This window comes from Anomalospiza imberbis, chromosome 4 (assembly GCF_031753505.1).
Source record: "Anomalospiza imberbis isolate Cuckoo-Finch-1a 21T00152 chromosome 4, ASM3175350v1, whole genome shotgun sequence".
Taxonomy (NCBI): domain Eukaryota; kingdom Metazoa; phylum Chordata; class Aves; order Passeriformes; family Viduidae; genus Anomalospiza; species Anomalospiza imberbis.
In genome coordinates, this window is record NC_089684.1 from 27393011 (window position 1) to 27418131 (window position 25121).

The 25121-nt window shown below is 43.6% G+C and overlaps 3 protein-coding genes and 1 long non-coding RNA gene across 6 annotated transcripts; 3 read left to right on the plus strand and 1 right to left on the minus strand.

Moving 5' to 3' along the window:
- The first annotated feature begins 134 nt into the window (after positions 1-134).
- On the plus strand, positions 135-3576 carry LOC137472488 (uncharacterized). 2 transcript variants are annotated; one of them, XR_010998208.1, is made up of 3 exons: positions 135-376; positions 473-1654; positions 2251-3576. It is a non-coding gene; the product is annotated as an uncharacterized lncRNA (long non-coding RNA). The 2 variants fall into 2 exon arrangements; XR_010998207.1 differs by having other exon boundaries at positions 135-1654.
- On the minus strand, positions 2920-24478 carry LOC137472484 (E3 ISG15--protein ligase HERC5-like). 2 transcript variants are annotated; one of them, XM_068187615.1, is made up of 23 exons: positions 23496-24458; positions 22442-22574; positions 21693-21769; positions 20929-21150; positions 20090-20181; positions 19352-19482; positions 18418-18566; positions 18025-18104; positions 17623-17711; positions 16473-16532; positions 15822-15924; positions 15488-15671; positions 14992-15173; positions 13742-13837; positions 12363-12464; positions 12154-12273; positions 8688-8828; positions 8422-8594; positions 7332-7386; positions 7066-7145; positions 5244-5427; positions 4772-4871; positions 2920-4115 (listed from the first exon to the last, which is right to left on the minus strand). In XM_068187615.1, exons 1-23 carry the CDS (start codon positions 23989-23991, stop codon positions 3901-3903), a joined length of 3264 nt encoding a protein of 1087 aa, XP_068043716.1. In that variant the 5' UTR covers positions 23992-24458; the 3' UTR covers positions 2920-3900. The 2 variants fall into 2 exon arrangements, with proteins under 2 accessions (XP_068043716.1, XP_068043715.1); XM_068187614.1 differs by lacking the exons at positions 2920-4115; positions 4772-4871; positions 5244-5427; ... (1 more) ...; positions 7332-7386; positions 13742-13837 and having other exon boundaries at positions 7396-8594; positions 23496-24478.
- PYURF (PIGY upstream open reading frame) lies at positions 9503-10639 on the plus strand. The gene is made up of 2 exons (XM_068187616.1): positions 9503-9799; positions 9912-10639. Exons 1-2 carry the CDS (start codon positions 9528-9530, stop codon positions 10051-10053), a joined length of 414 nt encoding a protein of 137 aa, XP_068043717.1. The 5' UTR covers positions 9503-9527; the 3' UTR covers positions 10054-10639.
- Positions 10086-10639, plus strand: PIGY (phosphatidylinositol glycan anchor biosynthesis class Y). Its single transcript, XM_068187617.1, has one exon. It carries the CDS (start codon positions 10086-10088, stop codon positions 10314-10316), a length of 231 nt encoding a protein of 76 aa, XP_068043718.1. The 3' UTR covers positions 10317-10639.
- Positions 24479-25121: the final 643 nt, after the last annotated feature.

The following is a 25121-nucleotide window of genomic DNA, read 5'->3' on the forward strand; positions in this document are numbered from 1 at the left end:
CAGGGCCCTGGCCTTCCCAGCAGTGCTGGAATGCCGCAGCAGCCGGGGCGCGGGCGGAGCGCTATGGACAGGCGGCCCTCGCCCGCTGGGCTGCCGGGCTTTAGCCTTGCCGATCAGTCGCCGCTCTAACAGCAGAAACCGACGGGCGAAGTTAAGCGCATTCCAAAATATAGGCTGTTCTAAATGAAGGTCTCAAGGGAAAGGCAGCTTTCCAGTGTTTGAAAATGCGTTAAGCACGAAATGTCACTTACTAATAACAATAGTCAGTTTCTTTCCTCTAGCCTGTTTCTTCTTCCTTTTATGTGGCCTCTGGTCACCTGGCAAGCTCATTTGTTTAGGAACTCAAATTTTATAGAAAGTTTCAACCTCAAAAAAGGTTTGTTGTCAAAATCTCCGTTGAAAGAGAGGAAAAAAAAAAAAGGCCAAGGAGCAAGCAATTATGTAACTCCAAGTCCTGATTTTCTGGTTTTAGTGACATCTATTAGAAAAAGACTGGGCTCCAAAAGAGCAGTGCACAAGCTGGATACCATTCAGATCACCAAAATGACAGTCAATATTTGGAGCAAACCACAGACAGATGTTTGCAAGGGCTCAGTATGGGGAGAAGAAGTCCCTAAGGTATGTCCAGTACCCACAAGTATTCGTGGCCCTTACGCTGCATCTCTGTCAGTTTGCAGTGCTTGTGCATTTAGCAGAAAATGTGTGATGGATCAGGCGAAAAATCACCTGTATTTGCATGGATCATGGGCGTTTAGAATAAAGAGCTACTCCAATAAAAATTACACCTGTCATGTAACATCAGAATTTACTGGCTTAACCAGTGTTACAAGCAGCTTCTAGAATAACTGAAAGCATACATAGAGGAAAACATACTTTTCTGTGTTTTTGTTTGTTTCATCGTCTGGAGACCTTTGCAAAATAGATCATTTCCATTTACATTCTGTTTCCTCTGTTTCTGATTGCGTAGTCAAGGAGGGGAAGGTACACACTCACAAAAAAAAAACAAACAACAACAACAACAAAACAATAAAAACAAAACAAAACAAAGAAAATTATGGAGCAAAGCCTGGAATTTGTGTGAGAGAGCCAGGAGTTTCTTGCTGAAACCAATTTTTAACTGGTTACATTTCAGCTTCCTGGAGAACTTTCAAGGCTGCTCTTGCACTTGTCTACTACAGGTGATGCTCAGCTGAGTGGCCTAAAAAAATCCTGTTGCAGGTTCAATATACTTTTGCTGCCTGTGTGAAGCCCTTTGAGCTCACAGCTGAATGTGATGCTCACTCATCTTATATTCTCCTGCATATTTTATAACAGGCGCTGCTTGAGAAAATGTAGACACAATCCAGTGTCCAAATTAATTTCAGAAAATCAGAGAGGAGTGCACTACTCTGAAAGTCCTTATGTAATGTGTATATATATACACATACATATATAAAAGCAGGGACTATTTGAGGACAACTTAAAAATAGCCTTGAAAGTGACTCTGGGCTTTAATCTCCCATGTGATGTTGCATCATACATGATGAGAAGGAAATATCTCCAGGCTCTAAATAAACCTATTATCATTTAATCTCTAATGGGTTATTCTGAATTCCAAAGAGAATACATCTTTCGTGCACTTACACAGCACAGAAGATCCAATTTGGATTTCCAAGTCTGTGGCGAGCGCTGGTCCTGGACGGTCAGGACAGACGGAGACGAGAGATCTCTCGAGCCTGGTCTTAGGATATATGCTTTATTGTGGGGGCCCTGCTCAGAGCTGCCAGCCACGGCTCACAGCAGGCCCCAGGGAGTGGGGGCAGGGCGAGATAGCGAGAGAGTTCCAAGGGAGGGTCCAAGAGAGCAGAGAGAGAGGGAGGCAAAAGCGAAAGAAGAAGAACAAGAAGATGGAGAAGAAGAAGATGGCCCTGGCTTCTCGGGTACACCTTATCAAGGGGGCTTGAAGGTGGGTGTGGAAAAGGACTTTGGACCAATGGGATTACAGATACATCATACTTCAGGAGAGGGTTAAATTCTACATTTTTGAGGAATGAGACAGAACACTTTATCTGACCCTTTGCTTTGTCTGTGGGTCAAAAAAGGGACTTCTCTTCCACCAGCTACACCACTGCCCACCAGCTACTTAGCTAAGGTCTGTTATCTCAAAGCTCGTTTTCATCTCAATCTGGCTCGCATTCTCTGCACTTTCCCAATCCCCCACTAGGCAATCGTACCTATAAGGCCTTCTTATTTCATCTTGCCCAACATCAGTCCTACCAGAGGCTTAGAAAACCATAAAAAGGGAAACAACAGTCACGACCAGGCCAATGAAGAACAGCAGGCTAAGCTGCTAAAACAGAAATCTGTGGTGGTGTGTCAGCATCAGCTGGACGTGAGATATGGGCAACACCTTGGATTTCTGCCAGTTACCTCTTTCCACAAAAATACAGCAGAGTGCTGCCTTTCTCAGAGGACGTGGGCATCCCTGTGATGTCCTGTTTGTTCCAGGGAGGTGAGGGGGACAGGGGTTAGGTCTGAGCAGGCTATGTGCCCTCGCTCCCCTCTGCTGGGAGCTGCCATCCTCTGAAGTCCTATTTCCCCTCTTCCCATCAACACTCCCATGCTTTCCTGTACTGCCCTGATGCTTGTGGTGAGTGCTTGAATTTTTTTTTTTTTTTTGCTAATTACTATACTGTAACTTAAAAGGAAACTTGCCTTTTTTTTTTTAAAGTAGGCAACAATGTAGTTCTGCATCACACAGGAAAGACTAACTTGTTCAGTATATACAATGCATCTCTTTGAAACACGCTTACATCAGCCTTTGACTCCACTTGTGAAAGGCCCCCCCATTCCAAGGAGGACAGAGAACACAGACACACTGCCTGCTATGCTTATCTATGTAGGCAGATGCATAAGAAAGGAAATACACAGCTACAGGGGTGAAAATTTAATCCATCATCATTTAATTTAAGACAGTGGAAGTCTTCTTTACACATGGATGTCCCCCGACACATTTAACACACCAAAGGGAAGACTGCTGAAAAACCATGGCTGTTGTTTCTCTCCCTCTCTCCACATAGCAAAATACACAGTAAACACACATTCTGCCTGACATGGTTAATATCCTGCCAGTGCTCTGCACTGTTTTGACAATGAGATTCCTGAAGCCCTGCCAGCCTTATGTCCACAGGCCTCTGTAAACAGTGCTGTTCTGCAAGCCTAAGATTTTATGATTTAATTGTAAAACATCTCCTTAGAAGATATAAAGAAACATGACAAATATCACAACTATCACACTAAATAACAAAAATGTATTATTATAATTCATTAATACAGCTTTTGAAAAACTCTAGGAATGATCAAATCCTCCTATGAATTTCTCTCAGATAAATCATAGACCATATCCAGGTGAGCACAGACTCCTCCTTCAATTCACAATCTCATTAAATGTGTTAGTTGCTCCCATGAGAGCCCTTAAGTAACACAGATGAAAACCTTACCCCAGCTTTGCTTTGCAAGAGTGACTGCTTAGCACATCCTGGTTGTGTGCTTGCTAATGCGTAAATGTACAAATCACAGAATCCTTGCTGCTGGGAGCTCACTGTCCTAACATAACCAGAACAGTGCAGACCCTGCCTGCACATATATGTAAATATGCTTGGTTATCAGCTTGCTTCTCTGAAGTGTGCCAAACAGGATTCTTCTTTCCTAACTTTACAATCTAACTATGAAATATCTGGTTGAAGCTCAATTTTATAAGCAATGTAAAATCTCAGCAAATACACACACTTAGGTGTTTATAAAGTGCAGTAAAAATAAGGCAGGGTAGAAACCAGTAAATCTGAGTTATTAAGAGAAAATATGGCAAGTGAACAAAGACTCGTATTCTTATTTTTGCTTTTAAGTGCTTCTATCCCAGAGTTAGGCACGACCAAAACCTTCATTATGCTCTATGGCATAAAGCAACTTCTTTTTGAGTATTTTTTTACTGCTATATCTAGGGAGGAACAAAATCACATGGCAAGTATTGGCATGGGGAAGACTCTCATCTGGATTTTCTACTTGAGGATCTGCAATCCAAAATGTAAAACACTCCAGTCCATAGCCAGAGATTCGATCAGATCCTGACAAAAAAGCTGAAGGAATGAAAAAAAGAAAAACAAGAATAAGTTAGCAAATTGAAAAACAAAATAAAATAATGTTAGCTGAAAATCATTAAAATAATTAATGTTAATGAAAATCATGAAGGGAAATTAGTGTAAACATACAGAAATTTTCCTAAGCTAAGTATTATGTTTTGTTGAATTTGCACCTGAATATAGATTAAAGTCTCTTACCAATTCAGTAGTTACAAGCCCTCTTCTACTCTAGATTATAGACTTTGTGGATGAGAAAGGTCAGGCTAGGTCTAGCCTTCTGCCTTTAGAAAGGATGACCTAGCTTCTGCAATGATTCAAGAAAGGTAAACTGCTTACATCAACACAGTGTACTCCCACAAACTGCAGGCTCTGACCAACAACACAACCATAAAAGTAAGGGATAAAGTAACTGCAAGCTTCAGGGTGGTCCGATGCACTCAGGCAAAGCTCAGGGGATGTGATAAGGGTCATAGCTGTCCCTGTGCAACTTGTTGTGTTATTTTTTTGTGGTTTTCCCTAGAAAATGTGGCAGCAGCAAGGGTGAACACATTGAAAAGCTACAGTTTGGAACTATAGTATAGTATAGTATATAGTATGTGTGTTGTGGGGGAAACAAAAGGGATATGCAAAGTTTAAAAGGCCCAATATATTACCAAGAAACATTTTCTTTTTTTCTTCTGGTAGCTTGTGAAACACAGTCCAAAAATTCCTGATGGTTTGATCTAACTTTGTATACTGTTCGTATATCACATTCTGTCAAAGAGACAAAAATAAAACAGGCCAGGTTTATATTTAAATTTTTCCATTTATATTTAAAGCAACGTTTTATATGATAAATTTTATAATCCTGTTCATAGATATTAAAATCCCCTTAACCTCAGGAATCTGCTTGTTCATTTGTTTATCAAAGATTCATATGCAAATCCCTGAGTTATGGCTTGATACCTATTCCCCTTTATTCTTGTGGCTGACATAGATTAGAGGCAGAACATAGACACAAATCAAAAAAAAAAACAAAGTTCTTTGAGCTTCTGTCCATCTGTTATGCACTCAATGAAAGAACGGGTCAGAAGTAGTTTATGCTTAGCAGACAGAGCAGAAGGACACTGTGCTTGTATACAATACCTTTTCCAGCAGATGCCAGTCAAATGTTGTGTGTCCCTGGAGAAGAACCTGCAGCTCTTCAGGGAAAAACATCTTCCAATTTTTAGCAGGGCAGCCTCTTAAGAACCCTTGCATAAAGTCCTCAAATGGCTTCTGTACTGATTTATTGAACTTATAATTCACATACAAATCAACATATTCTTTCCTGCAAAAGATACCAAACAAGCGTTGGTGGTGCTTTTCTAAAAGGAGAATTACAGAGAACTTTATTCCTTTATTCCATATGACCTGCTGTGGTGTACAGACTCAGTCTTCACTGAGACCAGTTGTCACTGGCAATTAGTTATTCACTGAATAAGCTGGGAGCATCTTCACAAATAAAAGAGAATGCTGGCCAGAATGGATTCATTTTGGTAACACTCCTTGTACGTCATGTGAATGCTCCAATGAAATCCTGTCAGACACCTGATTATTATAAAAGATGGAAGCTAGCAGACCTAACCCCACTGAATGCCCAAGAATTTCCCTGAAATTGAAATAAATATTTGCACAGCTGTTAATCAACAGTTTCAGTCTTATTGTTGGGCAAGATGAAACAAGAAGGCCTAATAGGTACGATTGCCTAGCGGGGGATTGGGAAAGTGCAGAGAATGCGAGCCAGATTGAGATGAAAACGAGCTTTGAGATAACAGACCTTGCTTGCTAAGTAGCTGGTGGGCAGTGGTGTAGCTGGTGGAAGAGAAGTCCCTTTTTTGACCCACAGACAAAGCAAAGGGTCAGATAAAGTGTTCTGTCTCATTCCTCAAAAATGTAGAGTTTAACCCTCCCCTGAAGTATGATGTATCTGTAATCCCATTGGTCCAAAGTCCTTTTCCACACCCACCTTCAAGCCCCCTTGATAAGGTGTACCCGAGAAGCCAGGGCCATCTTCTTCTTCTCCATCTTCTTGTTCTTCTTCTTTCGCTTTTGCCTCCCTCTCTCTCTGCTCTCTTGGACCCTCCCTTGGAACTCTCTCACTGTCTCGCCCTGCTCCCACTCCCTGGGGCCTGCTGTGAGCCGTGGCTGGCAGCTCTGAGCAGGGCCCCCACAATAAAGCATATATCCTAAGACCAGGCTCGAGAGATCTCTCGTCTCCGTCTGTCCTGACCGTCCAGGACCAGCGCTCGCCACACTTATCTCTACTTCATATGGGGATTTGTGTAGTGACATTGTACTGTACGATCAACTCAATGTAAATGCTCTACTTCAAGCTTCTTAAACAGCCCTTCCATGGATCCCTATGGGTCCTCAGGTCATCTGCATAATTCAGGACACAAAATTTCTCTCAGTCCTCTGTGCAGAGATTAATATTGATACATAATAATACATATATAATAATATTTACATGAAGCCTTATTGATATATTTCTCCTTCTCCTTTATGTACAAGGTACATTCCATATACATAACTAAGCAGGAAACATTTTGCTCTTAAAAAACCCTTACAGAGGTATACCTGTAGCTGGGTTTCACAAACAAATGATCTGTTTTTGCCTGAAAATACTGTTCAAGGTTATTTTTTACATTTGTTAGGAATTTTCCTGTTAATGCCAAGTATCTGTATATGCAGATATCAGGATATCCAAGGATCCCCATGTTATCCGTTGCTTGCACAAACTGCCAGTGTTTGGCATGTGTGCAGCAAGTACAGCAGGAACTGAAAGTGTACCACCTACTGGACCAAGACCAATGGCACAATACAGAAGTCAATATTTTCTAACAATATATGGGGATGGGTACAGACATGTTATTTCATACATTTGTAACTAGACAACAGGATTAAGAAATATAAAAATAAAACTGACCTGTTATCCTTAGTGACAGGAATGGTGGCACCATTTTCTTTAAGTTCAACAACATCTGTGGAATCTCTTCCTTCCATTATCTATGCAAATAAATAAAAACATTGCTGCTGTATGTATATGTGACAGATATGTATGTGCTACATCTCTCATTCCTCCTGAATGGCTTGACATGGCATTCTCACTAATCTGAGTTTACAGACAAGTTGTGTCATTTGCACTGGGACAGTGTCTTGCCCGAGTATGAGTGCCTACGTGGGATGTCTTACCGTGAAGTCCAAGTCCAAGCTATCACTTTCTTCATTCAAAATTTTCCGAAGATTCCTATCCAAACACAAAAGGGATTAAAGAGAGAAGAAACATGACCATTCAGCGCACTTGCAAATTCTGTTAAAAACATCATTTGACAAGCAGCATTTAAATGCATACATGTACATAACACCTACACTCACACAGAAACATGATATATGGCACTGAAATTTCATCATGCTGCTGACATAAGCTGAGCACAAATGCCTTCAGTAAAAAAAGTTTCCAGGCAAGTCCATCCCCATGCCCTGTGTGGACAACTTTACATGAAGTTCAGTGACAACTGGGTTTGGGACCACAGCATTGCTTCCAGACATTATCTAGTGAGGAATTAAGTGTGGAATAGAAGGATGATCTGGGAGAATTGTTGTGGGGTGCAGCACCTTTCCAAGTATTGCAGGCAACCTTGTGTCCCAATTCACTGAGGAACCCCAGTGAATTTAGCACCTCAACACAGTCATTGGCTCATGGGATGGGGTTCTCATCTTCTTGGTTGTTTATATCACTTGCCTGGAAGGCTGGGCTTCAGGGGCCTAGAAGCATTATGTTTGTGGCAGCAGCACCTCTGCCTCTTATGTCTGCCTGATATCTCCTCTCCCAGTGCATGGAAACTTTGTACAAGGGTTCTCAGAATTGGCAGCATTTTGTAATACTGTACTTGTGCAAGGCAATATTGTGGAAATTGATAATTAGTAAATCAGGAAAAAAACCCCAACATTAATAATTGAGTCATTAGTTCTTTCAAGTCCAAACTACAGCCCAAAGTGTTTTGAACACTTATATATTCACTGTGTGGACTTAAGCTCTAGTGGAGCAGAGATCTGACACCTTCTATGTCATGAGACCTGGCATTTTGTTTTGGCAATGCCAGCCTCTGAGAGCAACATCCATGCCCTGGACAAGGACCTCCTTGGAAATCTATGGCTTCTGGCAGCTTCACAAAGGCAAATGTAGATGCTGATGGGTGCCCCAAATTCAGCCTCTGGGATCTCCGAGTGTATGGTCAAGGTAAGGGACCCAGCCAAAGCTTGAGCCATGCTTGGCTCATACCGGCCCATGGTTGGCAGCAGATCCTCAAGGTCCTCTAGGGTGGGAGCCAGGTCCAGTAGCTTTTTGTAGAGAGCCCTGGGGAAGGGGAAGGGCACCGTGCGCTGGTTAAACAGGGCCATTCCACACAGCGTCCCAATCAAGAGGAAGGTGTCCTCATCCTCACAGCTTGGAGCCTGGTTAGGAACAAGCACAACTGGTTAGGAACAAGCCATGACTGCCTTTTCCCATGGGTGGGGCCCCCATCCACCCCTGCAGGGCTGCCTTACCTGTGCGGGGAACCACACCAGGCCGGAGGTGAAGTGGCAGAAGGCGCTGGTGCTGGGCTGGCAGAGGGTCCTGGCTGCAATGCTGAAGAGCTCCTGAGACACCGCACTTTCGTCCACCCCCATCTCACCCAAAAAAGACACCTGCAAGGCCCGAAACACCCGTAGATAGAGACAGCCATGTTGGCCACAAAACCAGATTCCTTACCTGGTGTACAACAAGCCAATAATTACACAACCGAGAGACGCTGATTATTTATCTCACAGTTGAGCCAACCTGGGTACTCGGTGGTAATCCACAAATCAAGCACACCCCACCAGACTTTTTGAGCCATTATTTGTACACAGAAATTCAGAGTTAGTAACTGTCCAGGTCTGATATGTTTGGTTAGTAATTTCCAAACAAGTCACATAACCCCAGCTAACTTCTACACACCCTCAGGGGAAGGGTCTTCACCTGGGCAGGGGTCTCAGTGCCCCGTGGGCATGATTTTAACTATTATAATGAACACAGTTCAGCTACAGGCTACGTGGACCTTGAGTATTTTGCCAAGTTAGCAATGTATATACAGACATACATCAACATCTTAATTTACTGCATCCTTAAGGCTTTTCAGTTCCCGGATGTCCTTGGCTAGGGAATGCTGACTGCTGCCTGTTCCAGTGATTAGGTCTCCTTTCTTCCTAGTTAAGCTTGAAAGTGTACAAAGATCATACACCGAAAGCCATCCTGACTTAAGATAACCTTTCTACGCTTTCTACGCTCCGAAACACGCACAGAGCCCGCGGTGCCCCGGGGCGGGGCGGGCTGTGGGCGGGCTGTGGGCGGCGGAAGCGGCGGCCATGCTGCGCGGCCCGGCCCTGCCGCTGCTGCTGCGGCGGGCGGCCCGCGGCGGCCCCGCGCACGGCCGGCACTGCCACCGGCAGCAGGAGCGGGAGCAAAGCTCGGGCTCGGGCTCGGGCTCGGGCTCGGGCTCGGGCTCGGGCTCGGGCTCGGGCTCGGGCTCAGGATCCAGCTCCAGCTCCGACTCGGGTTCCGGCTCAGCGCGGCCGCAGCCCCTGGAGCCATCATTGCTGCGCTTCCTGGTGTGCCCGCTCTCCAAGCGGCCGCTGAGGTGAGGTGGGGCGGGGGAGCTGCGCCCGAGCCCTGGACAAACCCAGGTTAGTCCCCGCTCCTCATGTTTTCGCTTGGATGTTTCTCTCCCCCACCCCGACTTGGCTGACCAGGTACGAAGAAGCTACGAACGAGCTCATTAACGAGGAGCTGGGTATCGCGTACCCCATCATCGACGGCATCCCGAACATGGTTCCGGAGGCTGCCAGGAGGACGCACAGGAAGCCGCCGGCCGAGGGCTCGGAGCAGCCGTGAGGAGCCGCCGGGCACGGCGGTGACGGGGCCTGATGGCCGGAGCAGGGCTGCTGCCCTCCCTGCCCACGCTGACTGTGCTCGTTCCCCTCCTGTCCCTGGCAGGCCTGTTCTACTCGGCCAGCGTAGACGAAAACTTCCCCCAGGGCTGCACCAGCACAACCAGCCTGTGTTTCTACAGCCTCCTCCTTCCTGTTACAGTACCAGTTTATGTGTTCTTTCACCTGTGGACCTGGATGGGGATTAAGCTTTTTAGGCACAACTAGTGTGGTGCCTTTGCTAACCCCTGGGCTTCTCTAAATCAGCAGAATTTGTTTAATCTCATCGAGTATTGCAGTTTATTTGAGAGAGTTTCCGTCTGGTACTAGGGACTGGCATAATTTTCCTGGTAGGATCTGGAACTGTATGAAGCAGCAGCCCATTGTTAACTACTTCTAATGCAGATGAAGAGTAGGAGTAATAAGAAGCACTAATTCCCTCTGTTTTATCCTTTCAAGAGTGCTGTGCATTTGTAGTGGCACTAATTGAAAACTTAGTTTTCGTGAGGAAGAACTGTACCCTGACTGAATAAAATAAATTAAAATTAAAACATGCAATGATATGAATCTCTCAGAGAGCTTTGGGGCTTTTAAACCATATATGTGTACTGAAATATGTTTGTCTCACTGTCAGAAGAGCAAAAATTAAAATACATCAGGCTGGTGTTTAATAACAAGACTTGAGATGAGTCAAATGAAGACATTTCTTTCTTGGATGATACCCATGTCTCTATGTGCAGCACCTGCAGATCTTTTCTTTCTAATGCCATGATGAGAGTGCCACATGCCAAGTTCTCAGTATTGTCTGAAAAACATTCTAACAGCACACAGATATGAAGGGGGTAGGCCAATGCTACAATGAAGGTTTATTTTTTATGTTTTGCTTTTGGGTAGTTTGTATCTGCAACACAAAACACATTCATGTCCTTTACCTGCTGAAAAATGCAGAAATGAGGCACCAAGTTGTAAATGCTGCACCAGGCTGTAAATGCTGTGGGATACTAACAGTGCAGTTATATTTTCCAGACTGCTGCTGGGTAAATAATATTGTGATGTACAATGTGAAAGGCAGTGCTCACGAGGTGTGCCCAAAGGCCAACTTGAACTAAGGACAGCTGTTTGTCAGAGCTTGTACAGGTGGAGACTTGAAATATAGAGGACAGTACAGAGCACACCCTCACTGCCTCTCTAAATAAATGCCTCTCTCAAATAGTGAGGTACAGTGAGGAACCAGGAAGGAAAGGTAGCTCTGGGAGTCTTTGTGAATCTTCTCCTAAGAAAATGGGAAAGAAAAGCCTTGACAGCTCTGGCTGGCAAGAAAGCTCACTTGGAAAGCACCAGGGCACCAAGGTCCATGGTTCCTATGGCACAAGCATGGTGCCAGACTGTGTTAGTGACAGGTGGAGCACGTGGTCCCTGAGCTGAACTCTGCTCTGGGCAAGTGTCCTATTCCCACATCAGCCAGCTAATGGCTTTTGCAGGGCAGGGCCAGCGTCACGATTCCTGTGGGAAACGCAACTGCCACAACCTTCGGATCAGTGTGGAAGCGACAGATTAAAGGCACGTGGAGACAGCAGCATTGTAATCAGATGCTCATCTCTCTGGCCAGCACTATCCTTCCTTTCCCTTCAGACAGCATCTCCATGGGACAAATATAATTTTGTGGCTGTGTTGCTTGCTGAACCCTCATGCTGGTTCCCCAGATGCTGGGGTTTTAATGTACTAGAAGAAAGTCTCAAAAGTCAGTCTAGCAGCAATAGTACTGGACTTTGACAACTGAGCAGTTCTATTCCATTACCCCAAGGCCACCTCACAGTAAACAGCACTGCCACTTGCATTTAACTTATGCCAACAAAGCTGCCTAGAATAAGGATGTAAAATACTGCCTCCTGATTTACTCTACACCATCTATGGAACATGTTTTATAATAATTTGAGGTGCAGTTCTTTCGCTGTATGCTCAGAGGATGCTGAAACCCTTCTACCAATACACAGTAACACTGAAAATCAAGGAACACTGCAGCAAGATACTTAGAGCTAACAAGTAATACAAATTAGTATCTTACCTTTAACATCTTCCTGAAATCTTGGTTTGAGGCAGATTTTAAATTTTTCCATATGTCTTGGAGAAGGCATTCTCTTCGGACGCAAAAATTCCATGCCTCAGGGATCCATGTAAAGGGCATCTGAATAAAGGGTATCTAAGGATTGAAGTAATAGTCTGTTAGCAGTGTGTTTATCTCTTCTGATTGGTAACAAAATTGGCTGCACTTACAATAGAGGTCTTGGACAGAGCCCTGCATTCTGTAATATGAACGCTGATCTTTTTTTCCCTGTCAAAGATGCATGGGTACTTGCTCAGCTTCTCTAGGACTGTCTGAAAGAACAAGAAGAAAGGAAAAGACATGCTGATTTTCCCTTGTAAAACCAGAGTTCAGGGACATGTCTGCAGACTGAACTGCCAGTCTGTACCCTGGCAAACTTCCATGTCTCTGAAATGAGACCTTGAGTGCATGAGCACTGCACTAACAGAGGTTCACATCCTAAAAACAGCTCCTACACACTCCTGTGAGTGAGAAGCAGAGAGAGGCATCTAACCTCTCTGTGCAGACAGACACTTGTCTACAGTAGTACCTCTAGAATAAAACAGAGAGAGTGATTTTAACAGTATCTTCCATAATTCAGCTAAACCAAAATGTCCTGGATACTCAGGTTATTGTTTTTAAAAACTGCTGGGTTTATTATGTGTAATACCAAAAATAGATACTGATCTAAAAAACAATCTAATTTAAAGTGTTACACCTGCAGTGTGATAAGGTACCAACTTCAGGTAACATGCTAATTGGCTTTTGATTCTATGCTGTTGCTCAAACTTCCTCCTTCACTCTGGTTAATTGGTACAAAATTGGTACATTAGCAAACAAAAGCTTATGAAGAAATTAGGCAGTTGCCCTACAAATTCCAGCCAAGTTGCATGAAAGCTTACTTTTTTTTTTTGCCAAAGGAAACCCCTACTATGCACATTTCCATTTCATGCTGCTTCCTCTGATACTGACTGCATTTGGTGGCTAATTTTCACTGGGTCAAGAAATGCCGCAGATTATTTTTTATTACCTCGGCTTTGTTTTAAGATGTAAGTACATTGAAATGCTCAATAGGATTTCTAAATAAAAGTTTAAAGACACCTCAAAATATTTCTCTTAATTAAACATAATAAAATCCAGAGAAACACAAAGTACAGCAACAATCCCTTGTGCTGCTATTTCAAGTGATTATTAGTTCAAAGCAAACAGAGCTGCTTAAGATGCTGGAGGGCAGCTCCAAGTCTCAGAACCAGGGATCATCTCAGGAAAGGCTCTATTGTAGCTGCTGGAACACTGGGATGGTAAAGGGCTTGCATAATTTAAAGCTTTGGAGGACAAGGGAAAATAAGATGCCTTTGAAATGTGCTGGGTTTGTCTCTAGAGTTGACTTCCATAAATATATATATATATATGTATGTATGTATATATATATATGTATGTATGTATGTATGTATATGTGTGTGTGTGTGTGTGTGTGTGTGTGAATGTGTGTATATATATGTGATTATATATATACTATTTAAATTTTTTAAAAAGAGTGTTTTGCACTGCTGGTAAAATTTGTACTTACTACTATATTGAAGTGTGAACATATGTTGATAATCGCTCCTACTTCATTTACATGGAAGTTGCTTTCATGTACTCTGAAACCAGTTCTGGAGTTTACCTGCATTGAAACACACAATATATCAGCAGCAGAATTAGTGAGCTGTGTCTGTCTGGCAGGACAGGACTGACAGGGCTTTCTTCAGAAAGGGTTCTGAGACCCTGCACAGAGGTTATGGGATGAAAGTGCTCAAGAAGCACAGTGCTCCACAGTAAGAAGTCTTAGAAAGCCAGGTATAAACAGGCAGGAAAGCAATTTTCATCTACAATTAAGATCCCTTAACAGGACTCCATCAGAAAAAGTGTATTTCCCTTGGAGTGTCTTTCATGTTTCCACAGTTCCCTATTCATCTTCCTAATTGTTGCCTGGAAAAGATATTTGCAGGGGGACAGTGAACATTTAAAGCTCCAAATCATGTAATCACTTACAGAGGAGTAGGCCTGCTGCATTTTTTAGTTTATTTATCTGCATAAATACAAATTCCAGAGTCTAAACTTTGTGGCCCAATTCTGCATTCTCAGCCAAAAGGATATTCAAGTCTCAACAAAATTTAACAAGTTTCTCTGATTTATACTGTGTGCTCAAGCTCTTAACTTTCATAAACTTTGAACATCTCCACAGGGAAAGTATGGTTGTCCAGAAGAACATAGTTATTGCTTCCTTTGTTTCCCTTGTTCATCTACAGCTAAAGAGGTTCTAATGCTGTTGTCCCAGAGAATTTGTCAGGTTAACGGGCTCTTAAAGCATCACAGAGCATTACTGTGGCAGCCACAATGTGCTAAGCAGATAGGTTGTCTTTTAAATGCTCTGAGCAGTTACTGGGGTGAGGGATCTCACCAGCAGAAAGGAGAATGGGCATGTTACGTAGAAGACACTACATCCATAGCTGTGTAGGCATCCATGGATGCACTCCTGACACCACTGAAAGCATTCTTCCCTCTGCCAGGGTCTATAACTAAAGCTATAGTCTATAGTCTATAACTATAACTAAACTATAACTACAGGGTCTATAACTATAACTAAAGCTAATGCTTTAGCTCTTCAGTTCTACAGAAGGTCAGTTTGGCATAACTCAAGCAGGACTTCTTCAAAACTGTGCTGGTGTAGAGCCTGAAGCAGTGTCAAACTCAGAGAATTCAACAAGTGAGAAGTATTAAAATACTCTAGGCTACATTGAGACATCCTGTCTAATTGGGATCCAAGCACCTTCTCACCTGGTAAAGCATCTGCAGTATTTGCAGAGGCTCAGTTTTAACTGGGTCCAGGTTGAAGAGGTGGCTTGGACCCGTGGCCATGATCTTTTGGACAAATGAGAGCAGAATTTTCCGGGAAACCCTCTGATACAGAATGACCAGCTTCTTGAAAAAGGATGTTTCTAGATTTGACCATAGGCATTCTGTAAAGAAAATAGCTAGTGAGGTCACAGGTAACATACAGATCACTGCAATTTGTGGATGAAGGTGTTTTTTCTCTTTTTATCAAATGGATTGGAAAAAAAAAAGTTTAAGCTTGCACTACAAAAACTATTAAACTTCAGACAGAATGTTTTAAATTCTTGTGCTTTGCTGCATAGTCCCTATGTTTCTATGTCTATCAAAAACAATTATTTCAAGCTCTGGAATACATTACATCAGTGATAATAACACTTGTTCTGCAGAAGAAAATGACCAAGCATTTAAATCATTCAGTTCTATCATCATAAAACCCTACCAAGAGTTTGCAGGCCCTCTGGCTGGAGCTTCATGATGGCTTCAGCCAGAAGGATCAGAGATAGGATAGAGTCTTCATCCTTCCCCTGCAGAAGGAAAGGCAAGATCACGTAGACTCTGAAATTTTCAGGTGAGATGGGAGAGGAAGACAACAATGGCAGTAAGTTCCTAATCTCCTTTTGCACCTTCAGAGGGAAAAAAAAAAAGAGACAAGGGTTAAAATGCAATTATGTTTTGCCAAAGTAATTACATTGGCATGAAATTCCTGAGTTTCATGCACAAATCCAAATCTCCTCAGCATCTGTGCAGTGAGCAACCTTATATAAAATCCTTACCTCCTGGTAGACTGCTTGGTTTTTACTGATCTTCCTATAAAAACGTTTCACTTCTGACATGTCTACGCCTGAGACTTCTTTGGAAGTTTTGAAGTGTTTGTCTCTATCACAACATAAAAAAAAAGAACACTAAATAATTTTTCTACTGAATAATGAAGCACTGTAATATCAGAAAATACTTGGAAAGCTCAGCCCTAGCTCCCGTGGATATAATTTCATGTGTTCTAAGAAGATAGACAACACAAGCCACTGTTTTGTGACTTGATTAACATCCTGTCCTTTCTGTCTTGTGTGGCTGTGAACTATTAATGGTAGACGCCTGTATTTCACCCTAAAATGACTTTAACTTCAGTGCCAGAAGGCACTATTAAGGATCCTTTGAGATCTGTAATATTGCTTGGAGGTAATATCATCTGCCAAACATCACTAAATAATAATCTTCTATAATATGAGCTTCTCTAGCACATTTCAGTAGGTCCAGGGCTATAAAAATCTTAACATTAGCTTGAGCTTGGAAAAATAAAGACTTGCTTCATGCAAATTCAGATAAAACTAATCTTTTCTACATATGTGACCTAAAAGAACACTTTCTTGTCAGTTTACAAGCAGCCAATATATTCTGTTAGATGTGTCTAAGTCAGTGCATGCTACCTTTTGTCCAGGAAGCTTCCATTGATGCAAGCCTCAGATGAAAAGATCAGTCTGATATTCCTGATAGTAAAAAATCCAAAAAGTTAGTCCTTTCAACTTCAGGTTTTTAACTCTCAAAGAACAAAAAACATGTACAAGGGTGTCTGCACCTGACCACACAAACTTTTACCAAAAATACCAAAACTTTTCTTAGCACCACTTCTCTGTCAGTGTTGCAGAAGACATTGTACTCGAGGAGTTACTGATCTTTGGCGAGCCACCTCTGCTCCCCGGGGCCTTGTAAGGGAGTCTGCTCTAGGTTCTGCCCCATGCCAGCCAGTACTCCATTCTGGTGAGTGTTATCATGAAGATTCTCCTGACAGCTCAGAACATGAGCTGCTTTTGTTTGTTACGCAAAATAAAAGGCACTACAACATGCGAGGGATGAGAATCCCCTCCATGGACACGATCTTTGTAGCACGTGGAGGGAAAATCCATCAGGCTATCAATTTGCTGCTGCACAAAAGCTGGGTTCCCAGAACCTTCTGAAGGGACATCAGACTTATTAACTCCCAGTATTCCTGGTTCTGTTCTTATTGAAGCATCTATTTTATCAAGCAATGTGCTGTCAGGCCCTTCCTACTGAGATCTGGAAAGAACCCACTCTTCCACCCTCTCAACCACCACTTTTCACATGATCCAAACTGTTCTAAAAGTGGTCAGGGAAACATTAAGTTCCAAGTTAGCCAAGCTTTTGAAATGCTCAAAATCAGCAGCTGGAGCCAGACTTTCCCAAAGAAAATAACTTTCCATATAAAATCTGTGAAAGACTGTAAGTGTAAGGCATCCCACCATGGTATATACATATTGCTTTTGAAAATGGGTAATTAAAGAAGTGACCACTAATTTTTAAATGCTGGTTAGCATTTAAAAGCATTAGGCTTTTTGCACAAAGCCTTGGTCTGCAGGCAGGGTCTTTCACTGATTTAACTTGTCAGCTCCTCATCAACTTTTTGCCAAGGTATAAGATTGTGCCTTGGCTAAATTCTTGAACAGTTCCTACAATAGCCTCCAAAGAATAATAATTTTTAGAGAAAATCATGCATCAAGGCAAAAAAAAAAAAATAAAAACCAAACACAAACAAACCCAAACAGCAAGTTTCTGATTTACCTTTTTATACTCCTAAAACACTTAGAATTAGAAATCCATGCATCCACTTCTTTATCCTCCAGAGTGGCAATTCCATTCAAATTCAAATTCTGTGTGAAATACATGATAACATTGACAAAATTTAAATTGTAGCAGATGGGATTCTTTTTTTCTATGCAGTCATTACAAGAAGATTTCAGCCTAATTATGAACAAATTAAAGGTCATCCAGCATGATCCAGATACATTAACCACAAAACATATATAACTGCCATACATGTTAGTCTGTAGGTAAAGCACAGAAAAAAACTGCAATAGACATATATAAAATTGAAGTGCTACAAGCACAGCGGAAAATCCAAATGTTTCCAGCAGTAATGTGCAAAGTGGTAAAATCAGAAGCTATGATCAAATGTGCACATACCTTGTTCCCCTCCTTGCAACAGACAAAACTTTGGTGTAATCCCGCAGTAATTTTAATCCCTTTTTTTGATGCACCCTTTTCTGTGAAAGAAAAAAAAAGATTGTTGTAGGGACATTTGAAGAGACAGTCACTATCTTCAGAGAGTTAAGTGCACGAAAGTAGAACAATAAAAAACCCTTCAGATAGTAATTATCTGTTGAAAGTTTGATTCTATGAGGCCATTACCCATCATAATCAAGTAGCAAATGGAATAACTCCTGGTAGAATTTGTTGGGATGGCCAAGCAAGGATGAGACATAATGTTTGCCTTTCAGGGTAAGCATGAAATCAAGAAAGCAAACATCTCCATGGAAGAAACAAATACAGATTGTATATGTCTGCAATGGTCATTACTCTGGCAGGATTTTCCAGTGTTCACTGGTGAATTGATGGGAAGTGGTATCAACTGATTTGGCTTCCTCTCATCTTCCAGTTGTCCTTCATCAACAGAACCAAAGAAATAGAATTTGTCCAAGGAATGAACATGGACCAGGGTGTATTGTCTGCTCAGGGAAAAAAAAAAAAGTCATAATAAGCAAAAACCACAGGGCAAAACAGAATAAAATTTACAAATACATTTTCAGAGTGTACACCTGAAGGTTGTCTTTAAAAGTCCTGACAGTCCAGATAAAAAAATCCCTTTAACCACAGTGTTAGAACTCTTCATTGCATAAACATTCAGCAATAAATCCACATATGGATTTCCTATACTACCCTCTAATGTTTGTGATTTACCTCGATTCCACATACAAAAATAGTGTTACGCCATGCTTGCTTCACACCCTTCTGTTTTCAAACGTGCAGCTTCTGTGCTGCTGAGCCTGATACCAAGCCCAGGTGAGTTGTCAGGAGACTTTTTCTGGCCCAGTTCCAGAGGGCAAAGTGGAACTGGGTAATTATCTCTGCTGTTCAATTCTTATTAAGAACCTACCAGTTTGTCAGCCTGGTTGGGAATTCAATGACTCTCCTGATGCAGGCTTTTGACAGTCCTTTGCTCTTTGGAACACAGTACAAACTCAGTATATTGTTTATTAAAAGAGAAAAAGACCCAAGAGATTTTGGTGGTTTTTGCAGCTACCTCCCAGTGCTCACCAGGGATTGAGGGTGCTGCTCTCACTGGGGCTCTGGCAGGAGGTTGGCTTATACTTGAACAGTGGATGGATACTCTGACAGTGCTGACCTATTGTGATACAGGGATTTGAACATCTTGGTGACCCCCTTCCCTACTGTTCTTCAGTGATTCCCCAAAGGCATTGACCTTAGAAAACAAGTCATTGGCACATCCCACCTGCCACAGGAAATGTGTGAAACCCTTGCTCCCCACAGCTCAGCCACCACACGAGGCAAGAGTTCATTCCGGGTAGAGTTGTGACCCAGCTGGCCAGACTCTCCTGCTCCAAAGGTGCACACCAGCCCCTCCTTGAAATGAAGAAACAAACAGGATCACTGCATTATTACCAACAATCAAATAGTCACAGCCGAGAATGAGGGCCAGCAAAGCACAACATGTTATGTGGTACTTGATTCAAAACATCCCTGATTCAAACATGAGGAGGGTTCACTTTGCATCAAGTCAGATCACACTCTGTAAAATCCAAATAATTTAGCTCCTGAGAAAAGCAATTTAACTCTCGAGACTAACTCCCTGTTGCTTAAGAATTTTACTTGTATGAGTAAACCCTAGTGAATTAGATGTCATTCACATCTTCTGAAGTCCCCAATGTACTGTAAAAACAAAATTTCATACAGTACTGGGAGTTGAACTGCACCTCTTTGCCTCAGGATTCCCATTCACCATATGCCTGCCAAGGGTTGCATGCAGGTGACAGGAATATGAGAAAAGACCAGTTTTCCCAATAGCTTAGATAATATCCCTTGGGGATCATCTTCAGGCTTAGGTGGAAGCAGACATTACCATCCCAATTTCTCCATGCTTTCTCTTTTCTTCATCGCTCTCTCTCTTTTAGCAGTGTATCTTTTCTCACAAGGTGAGGTCTCAGATGCTGACTTTCCATTTCAGACTCACCTTGGAGAGAACTGCAGTATGATCTGCCCCACATGAGACAAATACAGTCTTCCAGTGCTCTAAAGCTCCAACATATGTTGGGCATTCCCTGTCTGTAAAAAAGATAATACTGCTAAATTGAAAGAGTATTGGAGGGTCTCATATACAGAAAAAATTAGAAGACAAGAGGATTAAGTGTTTTTCAGCCCTCTCTCACAGCAATTAATGTAATTACTGCTTGGGTTTGGGTCGTTTTCCCTCCAGTATAACATATTCTTTCTCATAATGTTCTTTGTTTTTCATATTACTTTATTTTCATTTACTTTGGTCTGAAACAAAATGCAGTACTTCCATCTCTGCTTGCCATATGGTACTTGCCTTCCAAGTATCTGATTCTCAAGAGTGTGGACACATTCAGATTAGATGTTCTGTCTGTCTAGGGCAACTCTTCTCTAACATTCTAATTTTGAAGATAAGAGGTGATTTAAATTCTTCTCTCACTTTGTGTTTACAGAGAATTAAAGAAGATTAAAAAATATAAAATTAATTTCTTTCATGCAAGACTTCCTGCAGAGGAGACAGGAGTGGAAATAGATGTGTAAGATCTCAGAGGTTTTAAGAGCCCACACTATCCCATTAGCCACATAAAATGATTGCAAGTTCTCTATAGAAAAACAACCACTAAATACACCATTCCTGCATGCCTTTCCTGGTCAGGAAACAAAGAACATATCCAGATATACTTTCTTCAAAAGACTTTACTGCCCACTGCTGCTCCACAGGAGCTTTGACAATACTGAGGGACAATTTGGTGAGCTCACTGACCAGGAATACACCCTCCTGGTGCTCTCCCTCCTTACCTTTCATGTCTCCGAGTCCCAGCTGTCCGAAACTGTTCTTTCCCCAGGAGTACACAGCTCCAGAGAGTGACACAGTGGTGCTGTGAGCTCCTCCAGCAGCAATTTGAGCAAGTGGGATGCCCTTTAGTCTTTCCACCAGCTGTGGTTCGGGAGTAAGCGTGGTATGGCTCCCCACTCCAAGCTGTCCGTGGGTGTTCTGGCCCCAGGTGAAGAGCTCACCCCCTTCACACACAGAACAAAAGAAAACAGCTCAGCCTCACTGCTTCCCTTGAGTATTTGCACTTTGGGAGCAGGAACAAAACTCAGTGTTGCTTTCAGGGATCGAGCTCCAAGGCAAGACTATCATGTGTGGCCAAATTTGTTTTCTTTTGACCTCTTTGGGACAGTCCCATGTTGCCACGTGACTCAGCACAGTAAGAATAAAGGCCCTTAAAGTCATACTTGAAAGAAGTTCCCTACCAGAAAGGTGTTGCAACTTAAGAATGAGCAGATCTGGTGACTGCAGAGTGGGGCAGCCACATCTGCTCTCCACAACACACCTTTGTGGAGGGGCAGTGCTCAGGAACTGGAGAGAGACAGAGAGAGAGATGCAGGTCCCTGGGTGCTGGGCGGAAGGAGCAGCACTGACAGCCAGTGCACTTTGTGTCCCCAACTGCTCATTACTCTATAATGGTGTCACCAACTACTCCAAGTAGCACAAACACTGCCTTCTCAGAGCAAGCGTGACTTCCGTTTAGAGGAAAAGTGTTCTTGAAAGAGGCTACCTCTGGATAGTGCCATGGCATGCTGGTCCCCACATGCTATTTGAACAATATTTCGGTTTCCCAGTTCTTTCACCAGCCTACAAAAATAAGGAAACAAAAATCAAAATAAATAGATGCTGTGCTGTGAGACAAAGTAAAGGACAAAGATCATCTGCTCACCAAGCCCTATCACTTTTAGCAGGAAATATGTGGAAAAATATAAGTCATTTGTAAGGTGATTCACCCTTCTCTTATGCTGACCTGCTGTAGCAGGGCTAACTGATTTCACTGTGGTTTGCCCCATGAGAAGCTGGAAAAGAACCATGCTCATCCTGATTCTGTTATCCTGCCCTGGGCAAGAAATATCACACAGCAAACTGCTGGGCCATTTGTAGATGATGGTTACCCTGACAGTTTCATCAGAAGGTGGTAAGGTTCAGACATGCTTGTGTCTTTCACCTGCAGTTTTCCCAAGCCAGGGGTGATTTGCAAGGCATCTGCATTGCTCTGGAATGTTCTACTGACCCTTACTAAGTTTGAGACAAACCTGTTTCATGTGCATCCCAAGCAGCACAGATCTTGGTATCATCCTCAAAATCTGTGCACTTCTGGCTGAGTTAAAAAAGGAGATAATACTAGGAAGGTATGTGTTCCAGTTGTCTCTCTACAACAGGAGCATGCCTCAAATTCTTGGATGTTACCTTGGGGAAAAGCAGGCTGCATTTTCTGACCATTGCCATCCATACCTTCACTCTGTGAGCGCTTCTTACCTTATCTTGGGGCAGTTTGCTGAAGCTTTAGCCCAGTGTTCAGAAAGCTTCCCGTTAGGGGAGAGAATGAGCTTATGTGTTTCATCATGGTTTGAGCAGCGCACCTCTTCATTCCTCTGCAACTGTGCACACTCTGCAGGACACAGACAGACATGATGGTCACACTATGGGAGCTGGCACCTTAACCACCTCAGCCCCTTTCCCAAAGTCTCAGTGTGCTACTGCTTTCAGCAAGAGCTTCAGCTTCTCAGGAGAAAGTGAGACAAGTGTGTGTGACTTATTTTCTCAGGCTCCTTAGGGTTTGAGTGTCCTGCCTACCCACTGGTTTGTTTCGTGCTGGATGACTCTATGTTAAAGGACCTTTCTCCATCTCTTAGGCTGCTGTGCCACCAGCTCACAAGACAACCAGTGAAACATCAGCAGAAGCACAGTCTGTTGCTCTTGTGCACCTGTGGAGAGTGTCTGACAGAGACAGAGCACTTCCTGAGGCATGTGGCCACCCTAGACTTGTCACAGCCTTGGGGATAGGAACACCTTCAAGTCAAGCACTTTACAAGGTGCTGGAGAAGCGATGATGGAAAATTCACTCATTGCCTCTTTACAGCAGAAAAAAGTACCTCCTTGTCTACAGCTGAGGGGCTGCAGATGCTCTCCAGACCTAGAGGCACCAGGGACTCAGTTATTCGCATCCACCTCTGCTCCAGCACAAGTGCCTGACACCCAGGATGTCCAAGAGTGAAAGGCGGTCATCAGCAAAGCTTGCCCTAATTTACCTAACACCTCTAGAGACTCACTGCCCACCCTTCTCACACATCAGACATGGAACTAGCGAGGAAAATCCCTGTCGATTCCCCAGCACGTTCTCCCTCCTTCCAGTCCCGCCGCTCCGAGTGCTGCGCACCGGGACACGTTTAAGCCTCTCACGCCCCGTCCCCGAGGGGCCGCACAGCAGATTGTTGCAGTTTCAGCGGTTCCACCTGCACGGACCCGTCCTCGCCCACTCGCGGACCCATCCCCGGGGGTCTCCCAGCGTCCTCCCGACCGTCCTCCGTACCTCCCCTGCCGCGCCTCCGGTCCCGCTGCCGCCGCCGTCCCTCCGCCATCCCTCGCCCGCCGACAGCTCGGGAGTGCCCGGGCAGCGCCGGGAACGCAGCGCCGGGGAAATGGAAACCGAAACTCATCAGGGGCTGCGGCAGCGGGAGGAGCAGCGGGAGGGATTCCGGATACCTGGGAGCCCGGAGCTGGGAAACTGACTCCTGCGGTGAAAAGGCGTGGGCTAGTAAGCTCTGGTAGGTTTCCCGGCTCTCCTCAGCCTGCGGAGCTGCTGCTGCCCGGGTGGAAGGAGAGGGCAAAGCAGAAGGCGGTGGAGGGATGTCGGGGTCTTCCATGTGCAGAATGCGCCTTTTGACTTTATTATTCACTTCGGAGAGTGACCCGCCCGTGTCCATCCGGCGGAGAGTCGAGAGACTACTCTGCTGCTCAGTTGCATCCCAGCTAAGAGCCCACACAAACCCGGAGGGGCTGCTTGGCTGGGGGAAGTCAAACCGCATGTGAAACGCTCGGTTTGGAAATATATCAACATCTAAAAGCCATCTGCTTCCACTCTCACATAGTCTCTGCTATATCTCCCCCGCCTTCAAAGACCCCGTGAGCCTCCCCCGTCCCAGAAAGACCATCCCGCTTGCCTCAACTCCCACACTGTCTCACTGGAGTGATGCATGCAGGACAATCTTGGTGATGAAATAAGGGATACCCGTGTGAATGATGAAACAGATCAAAATACATAAGATCACTTTTATTGTATTTGTAATAGCTGCCACTGATGAATTAAATTCAATCTGTTTATGATAATTTTATGCTGCTGAATACTAAGAAGAGATTTTGGTAGGGTGCTTTACAAAAGTCCCAAGAAAGACATGATGAATCTACAGATTTACACTGATGTTCACTGAAATTCAGTGGAAAATTCATTACTGAGACAGCAGGAGCATCTAATGTAATGTATTTAAATGGAGCAGCCTGTGGTGCACAAAGAGGCACCTGGAGGTCCCTGTGGTGAAGAAAAAAGGATGTGGAGGAGCCATGGAAGGTGAGGCTGGGGCATACAGTAAATGACTTCTGCCCAGGGAGGAGCACCCCAGCCTTATCTCTCCCAGCCACTTCCCTACACGCACTTTGCAGATCATATCTCCTTCCACAGTATGCAGGAAAGTCTCGAGATCAAGAAATACCGAGCTAGAGCAGTGATGCCAAAGCATCAGCTGGGAAGGGACACTAGAGGTCCTTCTGCACCGAAGCATGAACTCCTCCCTGTGAGGAAAAACTGCTCCAAGCACTGCCTTCTGCCTGGCATGGAAAGAAAGAGATTTGAGAGGAAGAAAGGAAAGAAAACATGTTGATGTCATCTTTTCAGAGCTACATTCTTCCTCCCTCCAAGTGCACTACCGACAGTGATTTCATGTCAGAAAGGCTTGCTCTGGTAAGCAGGTTCATTAAACTCCCTCTGGTTCTCTGCCCAAGAGTATCTGGGCTCGTGATACTCTGATGAACAAGAATCTAGGGGCATGTGAGGGAGATGTGTGGCAACTGGCAGGAGACAGCAAGAAGAGGTGAACTGTGCAAAATGGTTTTTGCAGCTAGAACTGGTAGATTTGTCCATCTGTACATTTCACTCCTTTCC